Consider the following 25,093-nt stretch of genomic DNA (forward strand, 5'->3'; position numbering starts at 1 on the left):
TTCTAGTTACCACAGCAAATAAACATGAATGATCATCAGAAAGTGTTGATGAATCATGGAATGAATCACATCACATGTAATCTCTCAGTGATAGTTTCAAGAGTATAAAATCTAAACTTGTTAATTAACTAGAAAAAAGTAAAACAAATAAAAATGATTATTTTGCTAAATTTATAAACTAAACTAAACTAAATGTAATTTTTAATGAATTAGCCTTAAATAAAAAGTAATGACATTCACTGTTTAAATGTTTGTATTTCAACAAACTAGAGAAGAAAAATAATGTCATTAGAAATGTATTTTAAAAATAACAATATAAAAACAGCTTTACATGCAATTTAAATTTTTCTTTACAAATCATTGTAAATGGCTGATCAGACCACAGCTTTTGTCCAGTTGGCAAATCTAGCTACCCTTCCCCCACGGATCTCCTCTCTTTAGCCATAGCCATCTTGAGGCTTTCTCTGGTGATTCACTGATGTTCCCACATAGCAAACGCATGTGGCCTCAAGGTGGCACTCCTGGCCTCCTTTTGGCAATGGCATGTATCCTTTCAGCCAGAGCTGGGCCATGTGTGGCAAAATGACGGCACGGCGGGGATCCGGCAAACAATATCCGGGCCGATTGTTGGTGGGAGGAGTGTGGCCCAGATCAGTCCAGTGATATGTGGCCCAAATCAGGCTAAGAACTGGCAGCATATTATGTGACCCGTGATAAACAAGATAAATACAATATTGCATGATAATGGTTAAATGATCACAGATATTTTAATGAAGTGTAGTAATTGTTAAAATGTAGTCTTTGAAATGGCAAGTCAAAACAGAATGAAACATTATCATTTAAAAATTAAGTAAATCAGTCAAGTGCATTAAACTGCACTTAATTATAATTTTATTACATTTTATATTATTATTCTTGGTACAAATAGTCTTAGAATCCTTACATGAAAAGAAAGAGAAAGAGAGAAAGTATTTAACCATTATCATGTAATATTTATTTGGTTTACTATGGGATACACACTGATCTATAATAGAGAGTGGGGTCACATCATTTCTATTAGTATGCTGTCATGCACAAGCATTAAATAAAATGATCATGAAAGTATCTTATTTTTATTTAAATCCTGTATCCATGTGATGCTTGGTGTGAGAAACAGATCCAAATTCAAACCGCTTCATTGCCGATATGTATCTCCTTCCTCTGTAGCTATAGTAACTGATTAAAAATGTGCCGTTAAGAAGTTTTACAACAAGTTTTACAGCAGCGATATCAAACGCTCATTGGCTCTCATCGGTTTCGTCATAGATTGCGACATGCCGTGTTTCTGGTGATGCGTGTTTTGAATGAGAACCGCACTCCTTGAGGGAGTGGATCGGGATGGTATTTTCAGCATTTAACAACTTAAATTATGCCCTGCTCCTCACGCTACTATTATATTCTGCCAGAGTGGACTGCAACTGCAATGCATCATCATTTGGACTATTGTGTTACTGCTCTTTGTCACATCTGTAATACATTCTTATGATTAAGTTACATGTGTCTATCTGTTACGCTTCTCTTATAGAATGTATACTTTATACACTCACTCTTTATTTGTTGATTTGTTCTTTATAAAAATAAATAGAAAAACCAATGCAATACATTTTTTATTGCACAGTTACATGATGTGTGGGTTTAAGTCTGATTTTCTATTCAGTTTAATGTACTTTATTGGCATAGCTTGTGTCTACATTAAAGCATGCCACAAAATGGATAATTGTGATCATGGTAATATACAAGGAAATAATATGAAATATTAAAATTCCCAGACAGTAATATAGTGTTGGCCCAGATCCGGCCCACATCTGGAAATCCATTCCGTGAAATCCATTCGGGCCGGATCTGGGCCAACACTGCTTGCTGTCTGGGTTGGGTCTAGGCTATATAAGGCTCAGGTGTGGCTCAGTTTTGGGGATTCTGGTTTACTTAAGGCTGAGAATTGGCACCAGTAATAAAACCTGTTTTGGCCCAGATCAGGGCCAGCTAAGGCTGATTAACTGCCTGAGATTTGGGCCGGTTATGGCCCATATGTGGCCCAAGTCTTTAATCCAGTTCTGGGCCACTTCTGGGCCGTCATTCTTTGCGGTACTTGGGCCAAGGGAAAAGTCATTGTGTGGCCCTGATCTGGGCCAGAAGACATTTGCTATGTGGGTTGCAGATGGCTCTTCTCCTCCTCACCTCATCTATACCTAACAAACTGAAGGCTCTGGACAGGGATCGGGCTATAAATCCCCTGCATCCTACCTCTATTGGGAGACAACTCGCTCTCTTTCTGGCTTGTCTACACTCGCTGACCAGTCCCTCATACTTGGCGAGCTTCCTTTCAAAGGCCTCTTCCAAGCGGTCTTCCCAGGGGACAGTAAGCTCCAACAGAACTACTTGTTTGGTGGACTCCAACAAGAGAACAATATCTGGTCTTAAGGTGGTGATCACAACGTGGTTGGGGAACTTGAGTTGCTGCTCCAAGTCCACCAAGAGTTGCCAGTCCCTCGCAGTGGCCAAGATATCTGCAGATGTTTTTGCGGCTGGTTTTGGCAGCTCTCCAGCTCTGACAAAGTCAATGGCTTGCTTGGAGGGTTGGGAGCGATTGGCCTACTCGACTCCTGTAGCAATAGCTTCTGCTATGGCCTTCAGTACCTGGTCATGCCTCCACCTGTACCTTCCCTTTCCCAGTGCCTTTGAGCAACAGCTCAGAATGTGCTCTAGGGTTCTATGCTTGGAGCACAGTGGGCATGCTGGAGACTCCACTTTGCCCCATATGTGAAGGTTTGATGGACTGGGAAGCACACTGTATACCGCTTGGATGAGAAACTTAATCCGCTGTGGTTCTGTCTTCCACAACTCTGCCAATGTCACTTTCCTCTCGATCGCATTATCCCACCGTGACCAGGCACCCTGTTGCCTCCTTCCTACTGTCCTGCAAGTTCTCTCTTCCTCAACCACTGCTCTCACCTCCTCCTGGACTAGGCAGTTCTTATCCTTCCCTTTGATGGAGTCAATGTGGGTAGTTGAAAAGGAACCCAGTCCAGCCCTGCCTCCTGTTACCACCCCCACCAGCCTCTTATGGTGTAATCTTGCCTCTGCTTCTCGAACACCCTCATCAGCCTTCCACTTCTTCCCAGTCCTCACTTCAATCCCAGCCGTTGCCACCTTTGGGTCATATGAGCCTCTATATAGCAACACTTCCCTAGCTCTTGTTACCTTGAACTCCTCTTCCAAGGACTTGAGTGGCAGTTGCAGTTTGTTGCGGTGCCCATAAAGTGCAGTGCAACTTAGAATTTTTGGAAGCCCCAGCCATCTTCTGAGGTGGCTGGTGACCTTCCTCTCTAAGGTTTCCACAGTCGAGATTGGCACTTCGTAGACGAGTAGTGGCCATTGGGAAGAATGCCATATTGGTACAGCCAAGCTTTGAACTTCCCTGGCAATCCAGACCGATCCACTGTCTTCAGCCATCTGCCCGAAAATTATCATCCATCTTTCCTCTTCTCAGCACCATTGATCTTGACTTAGCTGGTTTGAAAAGCATACATGCCCACTCCATTAGTTCTTCGAGACCCTTAACAATCCACCGCCAGCCTGGCACTAATTCTGCTGTGACCGTGAGGTCATGCATAAATGCTCTGATTGGTGGCTGGCGTAGAGCTGACTCGGTCTTGGGCCCTTTGCACTCCGGTTTAGCAGACTCAATGAGGATATTTATGGCCAGGGAGAACAGAATCATGGAGATGGTGCATCCCATGATGATTCCGATCTCGACCTTGTGCCAGCCTGATGTCACCACTCTTGAAGAGGTTCTCATCCTGAAATTGTTGTAGTAATCAGTGATAAGGTCTCTGATTCTGCTCGGGACATGATGTTTTGTCAGAGTGACCTGCACAAGCTTGTGTGGTACTGAGCCATATGCATTAGCCAGATCGAGCCACAGCACTGTCAGATTGCCCTTGTTCTCTCTAGCCTCTCTGATGAGCTGTGTTACCAATCCTGTGTGTTCCAAACACCCAGACATTCCTGCAATTCCACCCTTCTGGATTAATGTGTCGATAAACGTATTCTTTGAGAGGAAGGTGCTCAGCCAGTAGGAGACTGCACTGAAGAAGATCTTTGCTTCAATACACATAAGGGAGATAATGCGGAACTGGTCTATCTTCTTGGAGTTCTCCTCCTTCGGAATCCAGACCCCTTCTGCAACTCTCCACTGATCAGGGATCCTGCCCCTCCTCCAAATGACATGCCGGATCTTCCACAGGCGCAGCAGGAGTTTAGGACAGTTCTTGTACACTTTGTACGAAGTGCCGCTTGGTCCTGGAGCGGAACTTGCTTGCGCTTTCCCGACAACCTCTCACAATGTATGAATGTAAATTCAACAATATATTTTTGAAATAAAAGGTTGAATCCCTTCTCTCGTTATTCTTTTCTCAGAGTCAAATTTTTGGATTTTAATGATTTTGCATACGCCTTTATCCAAAGTGACCTACAATGAGTATGCCAGAAGCATAAAATTCATGGATACTCTAACGGGGATAGAATGGACGAGAGTAGAGGGAAGATAAATTTTAAGAAACAAACTTGGATCTGATATGAACTAGGTCAGTATAATAATATAACGTAAAAGATGAGGTTGAAAAAATATTTTATGAAAACAAGCAAATTCACATAGATATTGCTGCGTTTAAACAAAGAGCGTATTAACATGACGACAAAAACTAGGAAACAAACAACAAGGCCTAAGAATTACAATTAGTTGGGGAAAATAAGGTAAGAATGCAGAGATGGGACCAAGTCACACATGTGCAAGTCTCAAGTAAGTCTCAAGTCTTAACCTTCAAGTCTCAAGTAAGTCCCAAGTATTTTTTTCTTGGGCAAGTCAAGTCAAGTCAAGTCACAAGTTATGTCAAGTCAAGTCAAGTCAAGTCAAGTCCTGTAGTAAGTCAAGTCCAAGTCAAGTCACCTTATTATTGTAATTTTACCTGCAGAATCTGATCTTAATAAAGTTAAAAGACAAGATATAAGTAACTGTCAGTAAATTAAAATAATTTGGATTTGCATTGTAAATACTCATGTTCAGTAAAATACATCATGGAATCAAACAAAATTGTAACTTCATAAAATTATTTATTTTTCACTTCTGCCAACAGTGTTTGAAATGTTTTACATTTTCAACATTGAGTCCATAAAACAAATAACAGCTAAACATCCAACAGACTCCTCTCCTAACACCTATCTCTCTAACGATGTGACGTGACATGACATGACATTCGGCCAAGTATGGTGACCCATACTCAGAATTCGTGCTCTGCATTTAACCCATCCAAAGTGCACACACACAGAGCAGTGAACACACACACACACTGTGAACACACACCCGGAGCAGTGGGCAGCCATTTATGCTGCAGCACCCGGGGAGCAGTTGGGGGTTCGATGCCTTGCTCAAGGGCACCTAAGTCATGGTATTGAGAGTGGAGAGAGAACTGTACATGCACTCCCCCCACCCACAATTCCTGCCGGCCCAAGACTCGAACTCACAACCCTTCGATTGCAATTCCGACTCTCTAACCATTAGGCCACAACTTCCCCTCAAACACAGTTTACATACAACATTAAACTTTCTTACATTTCTCCTCTCTCTCTCTCAAGTTCAAGTTCAAGTTGCTTTATTGGCATGACATTTGAGTTACAGTATTGCCATAGCATTTAGATACAGAATAAAATATAAAATATGATTACAATAAAATGCAATACAATCAAAATAGCAACAGCAGATCCTATTTCTAATATTAATAATAGTAATTATATACAATTAAGAATATCAAATAAAACAGTTGAATACAATAAATTATCCCTTTCGTATGGTGTGTATGGTGTATAAATATTTAGCAGCTATTGTGACTGCCTTCTCAATCTCTTCAAGTATATAGAGAAGTTTCTCTGAGTCATTTAGAGACAAGAATGAACAATTCAAAGCTTCAAACTGTGGGAAGAATGTTTCTCTTGTAGTGCTGTATTTGGGACAGACAAGAAGGAAGTGTTTCTCATCCTCTGTTTGATTCAGCTCACAGTGTTTGCCTCTCTTCTCGCGGTAGCCAAGACCTTTTATGTCTACCCATCTCTATTTGCAAATCATGATCACAGAGTCGATATTTTGAAAGGATTTGTCTTTCTTTTAATTGCTTGAGTGATAAGTAATTTGCCAGTTTTGTGGTTCTGTTTAGGGCCGAATAACACTGGAGTTTGGTTTGGAGCTCAAATTCATTTTTTCATTTTTTCATCATAATTATACTTCAGATTTTTGTCAATTAGTTTCTGAATGTTGGGGTTGTGATTGGAGTCAGACTCAGTTTGGGTTTCCTTCATCAGGTGAAGCACGAGTGTGTTTCTCTCTGTCTCTCTCTCTCTCTCTCTCTCTCTCTCTCTCTCTCACACACACACACAATCTCTCTCTCAGAGTATATTCGTAAGTCATTACCTCTATTACAAGGTATTGCACTTGCAAAATATAAGATTCCAGAGAGTCTTGTCTGCAAACCGAGCACGATGTGGCCTATCCCACCATGTATGCGCCACCGGTATGCGCGCTCATAATGGAAGCAACGCGATCGCGACGCACACGCGGTGCGTAAGGTAGAGAGGGCATGACTGATGATAGTGTCCTGATCCAGTCATGACAACGAGATTCTCAGCCTGCGCTCCAGCTGAGTAATCAATTTTATTTTTAAAAATAATTTATATATTTTATATTCAAACTGAAAACATGATCTGATTAACACAAGTCTTTCAAGTCATCCTGTCTCAAGTCAAGTCAAGTCCCGAGTCTTTAACTTCCAAGTCCATGTCAAGTCTCAAGTATTTTATTTTTTGTCAAGTCAAGTCACAAGTCATAAAAATAGCGACTCGAGTCGACTCGAGTCCAAGTCACCAAGTCACAAGTCCCCATGTCTGTAAGAATGGTGAAACTGCAGGAAACAAATTTAAACAGAAAGAATTAGCAAAGTCATGGAAGCATAAAATTGTACTTGTTTCTTAGTCTATTGCAATGAAAAACATTGTGGCTTACAGTTCACTAAGGCGTGATGAGACCTAGCGTCCGTTAAACACACTGATAAAGTCAAGAGATCTCGCAATTTTAGGTGAAAGAGTTAGAACAAGCATTTGTGTATGTGGCATTAGGCTATATTGTTGTCATTGTCATTAAATCGTTTTGTATGTTTATATCCATTTCAATGTAATCATGAACACTGTTAAAGATTTTATCTTCGTAACATGCTGTGACGAGTGGGGCGGGGCCGAGAGCCGTTGGAACGAGGCGAGGCCGGTGGAGTGATTGGAGATGAGCGACACCTGCTCGACCCACTGGTCTCGAGTCCCATAGAGGAGATGGAAGGATATAAACTGGAGCGATGACAGTGAAGGATGAGAGAGGACCAGGCCTGGGTTTTAGTTGTGTTTGGTTTTTATTTGTGTGCGTCAGTCGTCCGTGAGGGGCTGACGCACTGCTGAAGATCCCTCGCTGCTGTGGTGAATCCGCGGTGCCATCCAGCAGGCGAGGAATTGTGCCGCCATGGACGCTCGAGGCGGTGGGCTGGAGTGAGTTGCTGAGGACGGGGGAGCTCGCTGCCATTCGCCATGGCTGCCGGAGCCTGCTGCCATCCGCCAAGAATGGGGAGGAGAAGGGGACGGGGGACTCCTGCCGGCTGCCCAAAACCGGAATAGCCATCGCTGTCCACTGGGCGGCGGAGGAGTGTCGTGCCGTCCGCAGAGGGCCGTCCAGTGCCACCGCCAGGTACCGCGGAGGAGATCACCCAGCTGGTGGAAGGCCGAGCAGCAGTGCATCTGGGAACCAGAATTTTTTTTTCCTCTCTCCCCTCTCTCGTCTCTGTCGCTCCTCCTTCCATCTCCTTTTCTCTCGCCTCATCTGTCCTACCCCCAGGTTCCCGCAGGTCACCGTGAGCAGTCCCCCCGGAGGGAGGGGGGGGCATAGAGCGCAGTCTCGTGGGTACCCCCCGGCCTGCGAGGGGCCATGGGGGTATGTGAGGAGTGGGGCGGGGCCGAGAGCTGTGGGAATGAGGCGAGGCCGGTGGAGTGATTGGAGATGAGCAACACCTGCTCGACCCACCGGTCTCGGGTCCCACGAAGGAGATGGAAGGATATAAAACTGGAGCGATGACAGTGAAGGACGAGAGAGGACCAGGCCTGGACTTTATTTTGTGTTTGCGTTTTATTTGTGCGCAACAGTCGTCTGCGAGGGGCTGTTGTGCTGTTTTGTGTTTATTTTGATTATTAAAGTTTCATTTGATTGTCTGCCGGTTCCCGCCTCCTTCTTCCCGATGAATATGAAGTTTGAATTGTTACAGACAGGTTGATGGCTAATTTCGCTGGTCCTTGTGACTAGTGACAATAAAGGGCTACTACTTATTTATACTGATACATATTTCTGATGGGCAACCATAGTTCCTGTATAAAAGACTATGTCTACGTATAACCTTTTCAAGATTATGTAGTTTAATGTTATGGTTCTTAATTGCGATAATGTTACAAGAAGATGACATATTCACTCTACAAAATCCACCAAAAATGTACAAACAGAAAGAATGGACCACTCCGTAGATGCTAATACTTATGACCGATGGAGTGTACACATTAGAACTACGCTTTAATGTCAAGCGGAAATGTTGAAAGAAACGAGTACGACGTGTAAAATGTGAACATTGTCAACATCTTAACAAGAGGTCTAAATCTAGTGCCTTAAGGAAAAAATAAATAAATTGATCACAAGCAGATTTTTCCTCATTCATATGGTAATTTTCTGGTGTGGAACTTTTAACAACCTCAAACTTAATTGAATTTCTAGTTTTGATTGCAATGATGAGATGTGTTCAGCAGTTTCAGTGTTAAACTGCACTGAAAAAAATAATATGCTATTTACTTAAAAATATACAGTAGTGCATCATTTTTGCATTCCTTTTCTTAAGTAAACTTAACATGGAATTTTAAGCAGTGTTACCTTAAAATCTTTAGTCAGCAATACTTAAATATTTGAGTATCCCAATGAACAAATTTATTAGTTGGTTTAACACAATATTTTAAGTAGATTTTACTAATACATTTAAGTTATTTCTACAATAAAAGTCTTGCTTACCCTATTATAAAAGTTTTTGTACTTTAAAATACCTAGGTACTGCTCAATACTTAAATTAGTTCTATATAACAATGAGTGGAAACGTGACAGACAACTGGTGAATATTAAATTACTTCATTTTTTACAAATGCAACTTAAAATCTTTTAAAACATTTTTAAACATTTTTAAAAATGACAATACAGAAAACTGAACAGTAAGTATCAACATGCTTTTTATATTTGTGGTGTTGTATGTGTGTGTGTGGTATTTATTACACAATGTTTGAGGTGTTGTTTGCATGTGTGTTTGAGTGCAGTGAAGTGCTGAGTATGTAATGTGTGGTGTTATATGCTTTTTGACTTGTATGTGTGGATTTCACAATGTTCTGATCATCCTTGCCCCTCTGCCCTTCATCTTTGACATTTTCCTTACAAGATGGTCCAGCAAAGCCAACAGTATCCTTAAGGACCCTACCCACAGTCTCTTTCAGCTTCTACCATACCAGGGCTGTAGAGGTCCTTTCAGCTTTAACAGCCTGGGGAAAAAGCTTTTGAGCAGTCTGGCTGAGAGGGCTCTGATGCTCCGGTACCGTCTTCCTGATGGTAGAAGCTGAAAGAGACAGTAGCGTCTGTAGCGGATGGGTAGCGTCCTTAAAGATACTGTTGGCTTTGCTGGACCATCGTGTAAGGAAAATGTCAAGGATGAAGGGGAGGGGGGCAAGGATGATCTTTGCAGCTGTGTTCACTGTCCGCTGGATGGTCTTGCGGTCTGCTGCACTACAGTTCCCATACCAGAGAGTGATGCAGCTGGTCAGCATGCCCTCAATGCTGCCCCTGTAGAATGTAAAGGATTTGCCTATGATGATTCATACATGGGTTTTGAGCAGCGCTTGTTTGTCATTTCTCTGATCACATGGAATGCAGACATAGTTTTATGTGTATGCGGCACGATGCAACGCAATGCCTAAAAAGACAGTATAAATTGTTATATAATAATTTATTCTATTCAAACGTAAGTGCCCTGCTAAGTGGACATCACAGGATATTCCGCCATGATTCCAGTTCGAAGCGAACATATATATTCCATTTAAAGTGCATTGAAGAGTGCGAGACGTGAATTTAAATTGTATTTATTTACAGAAGTATATGATGTCACACTTGTCCATGTGTGAAGACGTTGCGCAGCGCAATCCTTTGAATGACTGTTCACAAGTGAAGTAAACTACTATAGATTTCCCTTGTTCAGGGAGTACGGAGCAATGAACACTATGTAGGGACCATGTCAATTCATGCATGGAACTCAATTCTAATGAGCTGATTATCTGAATCAGGGGTGTTAACAAACATGCAAAATATGCAGAGCTGGGGGGCGCGAGGACTGTCCCCACTGGATGCAACAAATGCCTCGTTTATAATGGGTTTTAATGTTTTTGTCTTGCTTAAGAAAAAAATCTATATGTTTCAGAAAAGCCGGGCCATAGAGGAGAAACAATAATGTACAATATGTGGAAAATAATGTTTTTTTTTTTTTTTTTTTTTCTAACTTAAACCACATAAACTGATTTCAATACATCAACTACACAAAATAATGTTCTTTTTAGAAACATCGTATGACCATTAATTCTTAATTTGGATATGGTAGAAACATGTTTCGAGTCATAATATAATCCAAAAATTATGGTAACATTTTTTTTTTTTAATGTAAGTTTTATAACTTTAATCAGTTGAAACGACTTTCACAGTCAATTTGATCCAACTTAACTCATATTTAACCGTTGCTTCTTGTCATTGTAGGCTTACTTTTTCCAATGAATTTTAATGAATATACAAATTAATAAAATAAATGTTATTATTTCTTTATTACATATTGTTCATTCATTTATTTTAACACCGCACCCTCAGCACACTCATTTTTACACTCCAGGGGGTGCTGCAGTACGCTGCTGTTACACACTTGGTTCCATTTACAGAATTACCGGACTTGCGTCCTCCCGTCCTCGGGAGTTCGCACTTCCGAGTTGAACTTGGAAAGTCCGAACTATACCGAGGACGCAAATCCGACTTTTGCACACGGTGTATTGAGAAACGGCCACAGTTTCTGAATTGAAACACAGTTGTCCCTTCAAAAACTTCAATAACGGGAACGATTTTTTATGCAGAAAAGTGATTGGACTTATTTAACAGAAAGCCGCATGCATCTGGGTAGACATGGCGGATATACGAAAACGTCTCTGTGTGAGTTCCACTGAGAATGACCAAAAATATAATATTTCCCCAGAAGGCGGGACTGGCAGATCTGCATTATTTGTTAAGTTATTTGCTGCAGCTTTCTATGGGCTCTCTTCTTTCCTTATTGTTGTCGTTAACAAGAGCGTTCTCACTAATTACAGGTAATCGCATTAACATCACTATATTAATTTATGTTTCATGTTAGCTTATTCATACTAGTGTTTTTATTACTAGATGTACCAATGTATAATGCCAGTGTATAGATCTGACCACTTAAACTTTTATAGTGTCTTTTTACTCTTATTTACCTTTGCTATGACTTAAACTGGTCAAATAGCTTTCAGCACATGTAAAAACACGTGAATAGGTGTAACTCCTAATTCAGTCTCTCTCGTGTTATTATTTTTTTATATCTTTTTAACAGATATGTTAGTTGCATAGATTATATAAAAATGTATACGATGAATTCATTATTATTATTATTATTATTATTAATCGTTTTGTATTAAAGGGCACTATGTACTATCCATTATTTTATGCACTTAATAAACCGTGTTTTCCCTCAGATTCCCGTCCTCTTTAGCAGTGGGAATTGGACAAGTAAGAAAGTTACTACTTTTTTTAATTTTTAAATTTATTTTTTTTATTTTTATTTTTAGAAGTTCTCCAGTGTCATAAATACATAATTATTAGCAAAAATTAGGTCTTAAGTTTTTTTTTTTTGGGGGGGGGGGGGGGGGGGGAGAATATCCACTTATTACAGCCTGAGTTTAAATGTATTATTTTAAAGCTTGTGTTAAGACCTAATTTGTTGTGTTATTGAGGCTACTGTGTCACATGACAAGGATGACGAGACCCCGGCTTAGCTTTATTGCATTTAAGCCTATGGGTTTGGAAGTCATAATTTCAGTGTCCATTATTATTGACTAGATGCTGTATATTAGGTAGGAATGGAACGGTGCACAGATGTCACGGTTTGGTACATACCTTGGTTCGGGAGTCACACTTCGATGACTTTTGATAAAACGGAAAAAAATCTACTATGCTTGGTTTCTTTTCATTTATTTTGAATAGACAGTAGTGTAAAAAAAAAAATAGACCTAGATATGGGGAAAAGCTCCCTTTTCCTCAATGCTGAAGCCTTTTTGCAATAGCGCAGTGTAACTGCACTGCCATTGGTTTAACCTGTTAAACTTTTTAAACCAATGACAGCGCTGCAGCGATGCCACGCACCAAAGCCCGCCAAAATGGGCCGGGCGAATGGCTATATAAGCAGGCAATTCGCCATATGAATTCAGATCTCACTCCTTTAGCGACGACTTAACTTCCCTGGATCCTGTTTGCTGAATGCCTTTGCTTGGAACAAGCTTTCACCATCGAAGAGGTACCGCAGCGGACCAGCAGGCGATCAGTGTTCTCGAGCCGCCCGCTTCTCAGCGGATCTCCTTCCGCCATCCAGCGATTCTAAAATAGCTATTTCCAGCGATTTTCACCACTCTAAAAGAGCATTTCAAATGCCGTTCTCACAGCGGCGGCATCTGAGCAAATACCACGCCACAGATGTGGCACATGCAGAGCCCCTGTGCATGAAGATGATGGCCACGATGAGTGCGTCTTTTGCTTGGGAAAACCCCACGCTGAGGCAGTGCTCACCCAGACTTCATGCTGCTTTTCAAAAGCATGAGTCTCACCTCTCTGCGCTCGCGGATCGCCTTCTTCAATGAAAGCGGTCCCGCCCCTGGAGCCCCTCTGTCTTCTTCCTCCCATGAGCCGGCCAGGGAAGACAGCGGGGAAGAAAGGCTCAGCGCCAGCCCAGCACCTGTGTGCCTCACCCTCTCCTATGAGAGCGCCGTCCCCTGTCCTTTTCTCTGGACCCCTGACTCAATGTCACTCGCAGCTTCTGAAACAGAGGATAGGGCTGGTGATTCTGACCCCACCCACATTCCTTCACTTGAGCCCATTAACACCAGAGCTGGGATAGACACCAAGGTTTTCCGCGTCCTCTCCAAAACCGCCAAGGAACTCGATTTAGGGTGTGCTCCCCCTGAAGAGCCAAAGTGCCGCAGACTGGGCGAGTGGTACCTGCCAGGACGCCGCCAGGCCCCCCGCCAGCGCTCTTCCCTGAAGTTCACGACGAGCTGACAAAGTCGTGGCATACCCCCTACTCGGCCCGCTTATACACTACCTCCTCTGCAGCTCTCACTTCAGTGGATGGCTCTCAGGAAAAGGGCTATGAGCAAATGCCGGCCCTGGACGAGGCCGTGGCTGCTCACCTCTGGCCAGCTGTAGAGGGATTCACTGAGTGTTTCACTGCAGCACAGAAGTACTCCCAGGCCATGCGACACTTTCTTCCCAAACACTCCAGCTCTGCCTCTGCCTCTGCCTTTAGTCGCCCCAGGACTGCACCGACAGAGCAAGCCTGCCCCTTCTGCTTCCCCAGGTAGCGCCCCCTAAGGAGCAGCATCAGCAAGCTCGCCCCACTTAGTGCGCTAAACCGTTGAGATGTCAGGGCTAGGGTTGTAGCGGTATGAGATTTTCACGGTATGATAAACGTCTCCGAAAATACCGTGGTTATACGGTTTCACGGTATACGGTATTAAACAATCAAAACATTTTTTGTTGGGGGGGGGGGGGGTTGGGGGGTTGAACAAATGTTTGAAAGTAGGGATGCAAAATATCGATTAATTCCATAATCGATTGTGGTTTAAATTAATCAATTTATCTATTAATCGTTAACCATAATGTTGCAAAATGGATCTATTGCAGGCAGCAGTCACTGGCATGACAGGATGTGCAAAAGCCACACACACACACACACACAAAACGCTTTCTCACTTGAATTAAAGGGGGTTTTAGTCTGAATAAAATGCTAGTAGAAGGTGATTAGGATTATTTTATAAAATGAAGAGATAGCGTCGTACATTTGAGATCAATTTACTTTGTTGACTTTCCTATCCTGCACGGACACCGCTGAACGAGCCTCTTTAAATGGTTTTGTGGTGCTCGTTGTTGTATTTTAAAACACAATTGCAATGTTTTCAACTGACATTATGGCATTTAAAATAAAACGATCCCAAATGTAACTGTGGCGCGCGTGTCACTGCGCTATGCATTAAGTGAAGCGCATCCATTGGCGCTGCTGCAGCAAAACACACTGTTGCTCACATTAATTTGATCCTGCTGGATTCTGTTCTATAAAATGTCAGATTTAGAATTTTTGCTTTCCGGTAAGCCTAGCCTATTTGTTTTTAAAAATCCAGCATACAGTGCATTAGGTCATGACAACGCCTGCGTGCGTGCCGACGAGGATGAGCGAGCACGGGTTTGGCTAGATTTATTTGGAGATTACTGCTCATGTCTCATTCGGCACAAATCCAAATGTTTCCATATTCGCAATGTATCTGAATGTTAAACTATTATTTATAATGTAAACTACTTACACATTTGCACATACACAGAAAAGATGATCCTCTTCATATGAGCAAAAACATCCTTGGAACAGCAGAGAGGACCGGTATACGGTCTATTTAAACTGACCAGTGTAACCTTTTAAATGTTCAGTTGACTGTATTTTATTTTGATAATGAACAGACTGCGATGTAAGTTTGAATCGCCTGAATATACGTGTGCTCCAGGCTCCGACGCGATCGAAACAGCTGAGACAGAGAGCGAGAGAAAAAAAAACACAGGGTTAGGAAAATGTTAGATCGTGACCGTGCCTCTCTGGATGCCGTTCGAGATATAGACTTCATTAATGTGGCTTAATTTGTTCTTGTTTACCGGTTTCTTTTCTTAAATCTTCTAATTTCGCAGGTTTATTTTATTATCTTTCACTTTTAATCGCATCTCTTACTGTGTGTGGTAAACATGGGAAGGGAAAAGAAAGATTTCATGAATAATTAGTTCGATTTATTAATTTGTTCCCTTATTTCAGTTAAATCATGGGTTATTTAGTGAACAAAAATAACGAAACATGGACAATTGCCACAAATTAATAAGTTGTAGAAACGAATTAACAAGTTGTAGGAATGAATAGTCTATCTGTCCTGTGTCCCGCAGCCCTGCACAGTGCAGTTATCTGATTAAATGAATTAGTTACTACATTTCTGTTGCTTTTCATGTTGAAGGACTTTTGTGTTGTTTCTATTTTAATGTACTTTTAAAGTTTAAATCACATTAAAAGCTTAATTAGTACACTCTGAATGAATGATGATACGGTCAACGTAACTCACAGCCGCTCGCACGTGTTCTGCGCATGAGTCGCACGCAGCCCAACATTACATCAGTTAACCTTTATCAGCCTTAATCGATCAATCTCTTATCGACAATTATTTGAAAGCATGTTTTTATTCAAATTTCATTAATCAAAAACAAGAAAATTTTACCATTGATTATTTATTAGTTTAATAACTTCTATTTATCATTAATAATAAAATAAAATAATAATTAGCTAGCTACTGTAAATTCATTGTCATGACTGGATTCTGTGCTTCACTCCGCATCACAGAAATCATAATGCATTAACCTTAAATTATAAATGGAACATACAGTAGCTGTATCTGCACTGGGTGATGATGTTCTGAATAGGTAAACATGTTCGATGCGTTTCCTCATTTTGCAGCTGCTTTCCGACCACAGTTTTTGCAAACTGTGTCTACCTTCAAGGACAAATAAGCATTCGTCTTTTCTATACAAAAAGTATTCCCATAGGCCTACTAGTGCCAATTTTAACTCATAGTTTGAGGTGGGATAGAGATTAGAGATAATGGCCTCTGTCTCTGCTGTTGTCTCCGCTGTACGTGTGGGTGGAGCAAGAGAACAGTAAGTGGACGTTCACATATCGCGTTCTTTGCGCGCTCAAGTTCGTTATTTCAAATGTAGCAAACGCGCTCATTTTTTCCAGGTGCCTCTGCACCGCATCGAGTTAAAAACATCTCTTTTCATAATGCCGCAAGCGCACCCATGTAGCTTCCTTACCTTTCCCATAACAACGTTGAAAGCTCAGCCAAGATGAAGGAAGAGCTGATCATAGCTGCATATGGATTGCCATTTTTAAATAAATCAAGTAGCAGAGCTACTGCAAGCAATTTGTAGTGCTGCAAATTCATTTATCCATTGCTGAAATTTCCGCGTCTTCATGGAGAGAGCGGGTCATTGTTGCTTAGCAACGGCAGACACCTCAGGAGCCAAGTGCCCGAAGGCTTTGGGAAAAAATCAGAAAGCAGCTCGTCTAACGTTCTCCACGTGTTTTAGGCGCGATATATGAACGGCCCCTTAGGTGGAACGTTGTTGCCTAGGCGCAGGTGAGATTCTGTGTTTGTTATTTTCTCTCAATATCATAGATAAGCAAATGTACACGGTATGATAATCGTACATGTTTATATCGAGGTATATCGTCATACCGGTATATCGTTACAACCCTAGTCAGGGCCCACGTCCAAAAATTTTGTGCTGGACCCGACGCCCTCAAAATCCTCCTGATCGTTTGGGAAGAAAGAGGAAGGGGCAAAGTCCAGTCGCGGCCGGACCACCCCAAAAGCTCGCCTGTCTGCTCTGCGACCTGGGCCCACTGTTGTTGCGGCTACGCAAAGCGCCATTGTTATGGTGAACACAATAAATATTTCACATTTTCAAAAAGAGAGCGTTTTTTCTCTTCCACACTTGTCAGTGTTCAGGCCCCTGATCAGTGGTCTGCCATCTGACGCTATCCAGCCTCTTGTCACGTGGGCCGAGTCCTGGCAGGCCATCCCCGGAGTGTCCAAGTGGGTTTTGGGGATAATAAAGCACGACTACTCACTGCAGTTCACCCGAAGACCCCCGCGTTTTCATGGGGTGATTCCCACTTTGGTAGAACTGGACAACACTCAGGTCCTCTGCACCGAAGTGAAGACTACTGCCTTTATTTCCTTGTCCCCAAGAAAGATGGCGGTCTCGGACCCATCTTAGACCTCAGACTCCTGAACCTTTCCCTCATGAGATGGAAGTTCAGTCACGAACCAAGCTAGACCATCACAGATCCGTGCTCCTGAGCCACTTATAGAGTGCCTACGACTTAGGATTTTGCCAAGAGCTCACTGCTCCCCAGCCAACGCATCATGTCCATAAGAGGGCTGTAATCTCACCACAGCGCGCTCTGGTAATTCAGCAGCTCGCGGCTTCCGCCAGGAACAAAGCCTGTTTCCCTCAGAAGTTCTTTCAGACAATGGACTAGGACTGATGGCTTCCGCCTCCGCAGTTTTACAGCTCGGCCTCCTACAAATGTGGCCCCTGCAATACTGGCTGAAACTCCAGGTCCCACCTCACGCTTGGCGGCACAACTTCTTTCGCATCAGGGTCTACCAAGCCTGTCTGGCAGCCCTGAAACCTTAGATGAACCCTGTTTGGTTCAGTCGTGGATTACCCCTGCAGGTGGTTTCCAGAAGGCTGGTGCTCTCAACAGATGTGTCCCTGGATTGGGGCACTTTGTACGAGGGCAGACCAGCCTTCGGCTCGTGGTCAAAAGTCTAAGTCACCTTTATTTTATATAGCGCTTTAAACAAAATACATTGCGTCAAAGCAACTGAACAACATTCATTAGGAAAACAGTGTCAATAATGCAACAATGATAGTTAAAGGCAGTTCATCATTGGATTCAGTTATGTCATCTCTGTTCAGTTAAATAGTGTCTGTGCATTTATTTGCAATCAAGTTAACGATATCGCTGTAGATGAAGTGTCTCCAACTAAGCAAGCCAGAGGCGACAGCGGCAAGGAACTGAAACTCCATCGGTGACAGAATGGAGGAAAAAACCTTGGGAGAAACCAGGCTCAGTTGGGGGGCCAGTTCTCCTCTGACCAGACGAAACCAGTAGGAGACTGGTCACACGAGGAGCCCTTCAATCCTTTCAGGTGATCCTAAAGGGGTGCCACGTCCTAGTCCAATCGGACAGCATGACAGTGGCATGGCTACATCCCTAAAGTGCTCTTGACCCGATTCAGAGCACAGGTCATTTCCCTCTCAGCGCTGCCTCCTTTGTCAGGTGAGCGAGAGCTGGAATTACTCTGCCCAGTGAGGGCTTTAAGGATCTACATTGAGCGGTAACAGCCATTCCTGCAGTCTGACCAGCTTTTTGTCTGCTTTGGTGGCTGCACCAAGGGGTCTTCGGTCTCAAAGCAGCACCTCTCACATTGGATAGTTGACACTATCGCTCTTTGTTACTTGAGTGCCCCATAGGAGTAAGAGCCCACTCCACTAGAGGGATAGCTTCTTCGGGGGCCTGGTCTAGTGGTGTCTTTATCAAGGACATCTGTGAGGCGTCCAGCTGGTCCTCGCCGTCCACTTTTGTCAGATTCTATAACCTGGATATCCCGACCTTGCATGCTTGGGTCATCTCGGTATGATACAGTGGCCTCTATCGAACTCCGTCATCATGCCACCTCCAGAAAGCTAGCTCCCTCTTATCAAGGGTAGCATAAAGGGTTCGGCGGCTCCAGCCCTCTCACTTGTCCCCTGGACCCCAAGGTGTCCAAGATAAGTCTTGTCTTGTCGTTCCCTACCGTGGCACGTTCCCCATAAGCCGTATGAGTTAAGTATCAAAAGGGAACGTACTCTGTTATGAACATAACCTCGGTTTCCTGAGATACGTAACGAAGATTTCTTTATATGCCGTGCCTCGAGGCTGCTTCAGTTGTATGACCTGAATTCATCTGGCGGTTTGCCTGCTTATATAGTAGGGCTGTAGCTATCAAATATTTTAGTAATCGAGTATTCTACCAAAAATTCCATCGATTAATCGAGTAATCGGATAAAATGTGTTTTTGCTTAATTAAAGTGCAATATTAATTATGCAAAAGAAAATAAGACTCCTGGGTTTCTTAAAATTAACTAAGTTTCTTTTTTTAGAAATTTTTATTTTTTAAATGCATAGAATGCAATGCATACATCAGAAATAAACATTTAATTATAACCCATTGTTGCTCTGTCTGTACTTGTACTGTGAACTGAGATGCACATTAAACATTAAACACATAAAAAAGTAATTTAATTTATCTTTTAATTATTGAAAATTAAGTAAACTTAACTCTTTGGTAAACAAAGGGGATTTACTATTAAAAATAAAACATGGAAGAAATGTTGTGTGATTAAACCTTAAAAACTTTTTTTTAGTTGTAGGCTATGTACATTATGCTGAACAATAGTAATACATATCAGGCAAATACTTGTTTTTAAACTAAACCAGACTTTTATTTTGACGGGTTGACGTACCTTTACAATTCTGTGTATGTGATGTGACGCTAGTTTTACTCAAATCAAACGGTCAAATGCTCATGAAGTGACTGTCAGAGCAGTTCTGGTGATGTTGTTCATGTGTTCACGTCCTTATTTAGTGAGATTGAAATCACCGGAGCGTCACGCGCACTTCTGCTCCATTCATTAACACAGACACACAGAACATGCAGGATTCATATTTGAATAGACTGTCCCGGCTTAATATTTACAGATATTAGTCCATATAGTGATTTGATGTAAGTGCAATGACCTATTTTTGATTAATTCATTCCAAATTTGGCAAATTCCGTGCCATTCAGTGTTAAACTATAAATTCCGTTTTTATGACTGGATTCCGCAATTCCCTCCTCGTTTTCTGCATCGCGGAAATCATAGGGCCCTTGTTGTGGTATGCCAGCTCTATCTTGCAAAGGACACACGCCACAACGTTCTCTTTACGTTTGCCCGCGCCCTCAAATCAAAACACTGCTGACTCCTTGCAGTATGAGAATTTCGGACGCAGCGCTTGTGTCTTCTTCCACTTTGTGGGTGACGTAAACGCATTGTGTCACATTGAAAAAATCATTGCAAAAGAACCTGACATGAGATTAAAAGAGGCTTCAAGGCAGAGGAATTTGTCTCGTTAATTTTTTGTAATCGAGTTACTCGAGGAATCGTTTCAGCCCTTTTATATAGCCATTTGTCCCGACCATTTTGGCGGGCTTTGACGTGTGGCATTGCCACAGGCTCGCGCAGCTACGCATTGTTGTCATTGGTTTAAAAAGTTTAACAGATTAAATCAATGACAGTCCAGTTGCACTGCGCTATTGAAAAAAGGCTTCAGCATCGAGGAAAAAGGAGCTTTTCCCCATACGCAGTACTCGTTCTGTATCTCAGGGAACCGAGGTTACGTTTGTAACAGAGTACGTTTTTACGATAACAGTGCCAAATTGATACTTTTAAAACGGTACATGTGCCTAAACAGTGCCTTAACCAATACGTAAAAAAACAAAACATGGATAACATTAAAGAACATTAAAAATATTTAAAATAAATAAAGATAGCATTTACATGCTCCTTGGATGCTCTCATTTCATGAGTTGTGCTTCCCTTACTCTACAGCTAATACAAAACAATATTAAATACAAACTACACATAATATTTCTACTGTATCTCTGTCAATCACAACGTCTGGAGTTTTGTGTTCAAAGGGCAGATGTGAGCCCTAGATGTTTTAAACTGCCCAGGTTTATTTACCGCATGCTGCGCTCGTGTGAAAGGACTTTAACAGCACGCCCTCTGGAGTCTCCGTCGCTATGGAAACAAAGACGTCAAAATCGCGCACAAACAAGCTTCTCTAATACTTAAGAAACTTATTTCATTATAATTGCTATTAGTATTTTAAACAGTAGATAATATGTTTTGTTTATTCAACTATGTGCTGGCCTTTGTAAAATACAGGATAAATCGCTCCACATTGATTTGATACAGGACAAATATTTTTACCATTACATATGGGACGGGAATGTCAGCCCGTGAGATCGACGATAGACGATATTATCGTGCATGTGTGGAGCAATAGAGAGACTCTTTGTTCTTGTCATAGCATAACTATTTGGTGTTTTAAACCACGCAGGTGCGCGAGAGAGAGAGCCTATGGAATTACCAGTAATCGAAAAAATATACTTTCAAACATACTGATAAATTAACGTTAAATATAAAAATAACGGTATTTAAAACGGCTAGTTCATTTATAGTTGGATGCAACTGTCACATCACACGTCCTGTGGCAAATTTGCACACAGAAGTTATCAGTATAAATGTTCTGCAAAATCAGTCAGCGGTGAAAATCGATAGTAGCTTTCATTTAAAGTCCAACGGTTTAACACTAATATTGGGCATAAACGAACATGTTAAATGTAAAGTATTCAAAAGAGGTAAGTTAATATATTTGGAGTAAAGTTGAATTGAACTGATGCATTAGTCATACAGCGCTCCGGACCGTGTGCCTCATGGCGAGCCTGACGCACCGCCACAGAAACAAGAATGAGACACATTTAAACTCAGTTAGTGAGGGCTCGTTTAAAATATTGCACATATATAGGCCATTCAGATTACTTGTTAAAGTGCAATGAAATATCTTATATCTGCAGATGATGTTTGTGGATGGAGACTTTGTAACAGCCAAAACTATGCATTTTTCATGCATTACTTTATAGTGCGGAGTATCCTTTAAGAGACCGATCAATTAACTTATAACGCACACTATGTGGTGTTGACGTAGAATGACTACATGAAAACCACTATGGATGATAAGTTCATTCTGCCGTCTTGTTATTATTTTGTCTTTACTTTATTTGTAACGCCAAGAAAGAGTTAATTTCTCATGAATGAGAAGATCGCGTTGCCGTGTACCAGCCATTAAACTCCTTGTTTTCTGTATCTTTCATTCCATGGATTTAACGAGTTATCCGAGTCAAAGCGTTACAACTTCTCCATTGACTACAGGCTCTAATCCTCTTTTGCGTGTGTGTGTGTGTGAAATGCGGTGCTGAAGTGAAATAGCTGGGCAGTGTGATAAAACATGGGCCAAAATATAATAGGCCGCCTAATTAAAAAAAAATAGTTATTATTATTATATAATACATTAATAGGAGAATGAGACTAATATCGTCTTGACTATCGACAGAGACATCTGGTATCATCGATATCTCTGACTATTGTCGATACACGATTCTATTGTCTATCGGCACAACCCTACTCGTGACCTTTTGTAAAGTGTATTCATGAAAAGTATCTTAATTTCGTTATTCCCAAATACCCATCTTAATTAAAAATTTATCCTAATTTTGTTAAAAAGATTCTTTTATTGGTGCGATGGTCTATTTATAGGCTAAATGAGCCTATGTCTGTTTAGAGTGCGAAGATGTTACGATGTTACAGAGGACTTATTTTATTTCTTTATTCCAACTTTCAAGTGACCAATAGGCGGTTTCAACTGCAACAACATAAACAAACGTTACTGCGCATGCGCGCTTTTGTGGACCTAACTTAACTTCCGGTAGACTTCCAAATAGAATCAATAACAACAGCCAAGTCCCTCTAGAGTAGATATTTTTTGATAACAAAAAAATTATGTTGCTGCGTGGATCAGGCGGACTTAAAACCCTTTCGAGTCGATTAACGCGGATACGCGTTTTGAGTCATTTTCTCCTGATAACCCCGAAAAGACCTTAAATTACACTTTCAGTTTTAATCGTACAGATAAGAGCAATACATCAATCGAATCTGTAAAGGGTCTACTTTTTTTTGGATACAGACATAATAACAACAAAACTTTGTGCACTTATAAAATAAAGATAACAAACAAGGTGTGCTGTCTGCAGCCTTTGTCTGCGCTTATCTTCATTTACAAACAAGTCATTAAAATGAACTGTAACTCCGTGAATACTCAACGAAAATACATGGGGGAGATATCTATAGAAAGCTTGACATGTCTATTTTTAAACTAAACAAGTGCCGCCGAAAACAGATATTCTGTGATAAAGTAATCCATATGAAAACAACGCGATGTCTGTTTTTCAAGTCTCCCTTCATTATATCTAATGTGACCGCGCTGAACGCGCTATTCAGATTCAAACTGAAGCACGCGGCTTGAATACGCCCATAACAGAAGAAAAAGCAGCGAGCCTGTTCTTCAAGTGTTTATTTTACTGTTTGCTTCGCGATGAGAGGAATAAGACATAATTCACCCCAAAAAGATGTCATGTGGTTGAGGATTTGAGAAATGGAGTTCCTCAGAAAAAAAGAATGCAGCACTTTATTCAGCAGAGATCATAAACATGAGTAAGTCTATTTTTATTTATTTATATACTTGTACTAGTTTTCACATAACGTGTAAACATTTTACTAGTTAGACTTTTTCCAAATACTTTTTCCAAACTATAATTCCTGACTAAATGTATAGTAATCAAGTGAAACATTATGAAGTTTCAATAACAATATACAATACTATACCATTCAAAAGCTTGATGTAAATAATATAAATGTAACAAATAGATAACGTCACAAATGTAAAAACATGCTTTTCTTTCAATTTATTCCCCCTAAAAACCCAGAAAAATATTCTCAGCTCTTTTCAACATTAATAATAATGATAATAATAATAACAATAAATGTTTTTTTTGTAGAAAATAAGATTGTTAAAAGGATTCTGAAGGATTGTGTGACTGGAGTAAGGATGCCAAACAATTTGTTTGAAAGTCAGCTTTGATTGTTTCTAATAAACTGTTTAACTGCACCCCCAAGTGGATATTAAATTATGTTGTGGGATAATTAAATATATTCTAAATAAACTACAAACATAAAATTATATAGATTTATTTTGTTCTCACATTCTCTCTTGTAACTCCTTCCTCTCAGTGGCACAGATGACTGAATGGCTCATTATGCAGCTCATTATGCAGGCCTTTGTCTTCTCAGGTGTAAATCACAATGATATTCATGGTAGTTGACGCCTACTCGCATATGACTTTTACCAACAAAAAGTGTCTTAGAAAATTTAAATCAATATATTGTTCTCTGTGAGTGAGTAAACAAGATGATTTTCACATCATTTAGAAAGAAAAATTCTAGGCTACAAGCTCCAGTTCTCAAAAATCCCGGGAACCATTGTTCTTTATGTGTTTTTTTGCCTTATTCAAGTGTTTTAACATTTTTAGTTTTTCACTAACCACGCATAATATTTTTTTTCTCAAAAACACAATCATGTACATACATGCATTTCTTATATTATTATAGCCCAGTTTGTGCTGATTACAGTGAGATTATACTTTACCCATTTAGATATTTATAAGAAACTGAAAAAAGCACAAATGTCAGGGCATGACAAAACTTCTCCAGGCCCCAAAAATACCCTTAGACTCCAAAGGGTTAATGAAAATGCAAATTCATTCTTTGCAAGCAGATGTTTTAAAGCATAGACATAAAGCGCGAGAAATAGAGGTTTCCCCAGTAACAGCTGTAAACAAAGCAAAGCTGGTACGCTCACACGCTGCTTTATCAGGCATATAACATGCAAGTCTTCCTTCAGAAATACAGCGATATAAAAACACCTGTGCCTCGTTTTGATATTTAAACATATAAATGTAAGAAATTATTATTATTAAACGTGCAGTACGTAACGTTAATCACGTTTATTCAACGAAGCCTTTTTGAAAATCGATCAGTTTTAAAATTGTGGCGAGTCTCCAAAAATAAATAAATGTATGGGAAACACATCCCGCAGCACATCCACCTGAGCCCAACTTCAGTCTACTCATCACCTTGACTTTAACTGCGTTTGTAGAAGGCACTGCAGCCAGACCGATATACACAACACAGACCGGAAGTTAACTTAGGTCCAGGCGCTTGCGCCCGATGAAACCGTCTATAGTCTACGTTAGTCATGAATACATTGTTAAAACA

The 25,093-nt window shown here is 41.0% G+C and overlaps 1 protein-coding gene and 1 pseudogene across 3 annotated transcripts in view; one reads left to right on the plus strand and one right to left on the minus strand.

The window, feature by feature from the left end:
- Nucleotides 1-405: 405 nt before the first annotated feature.
- Nucleotides 406-9,969, minus strand: LOC132154355 (uncharacterized; annotated as a pseudogene).
- A 1,113-nt stretch (nt 9,970-11,082) lies between these two features.
- Nucleotides 11,083-25,093, plus strand: part of slc35d1b (solute carrier family 35 member D1b) — a 57,686-nt gene continuing 43,675 nt past the window's right edge. The window contains exons 1-2 of one of the 3 annotated variants that reach the window (XM_059563936.1): nt 11,088-11,541; nt 11,947-11,980. In XM_059563936.1, coding sequence (XP_059419919.1) covers nt 11,360-11,541; nt 11,947-11,980 — 216 coding nt within the window. In that variant the 5' untranslated portion in view covers nt 11,088-11,359. Of the gene's footprint in view, nt 11,542-11,946; nt 11,981-25,093 lie in introns of all 3 variants that reach the window. The other 2 variants (XM_059563937.1, XM_059563938.1) reach the window with 2 other exon arrangements.

Source organism: Carassius carassius, chromosome 12 (assembly GCF_963082965.1).
Source record: "Carassius carassius chromosome 12, fCarCar2.1, whole genome shotgun sequence".
NCBI classification, from domain to species: Eukaryota; Metazoa; Chordata; class Actinopteri; order Cypriniformes; family Cyprinidae; genus Carassius; species Carassius carassius.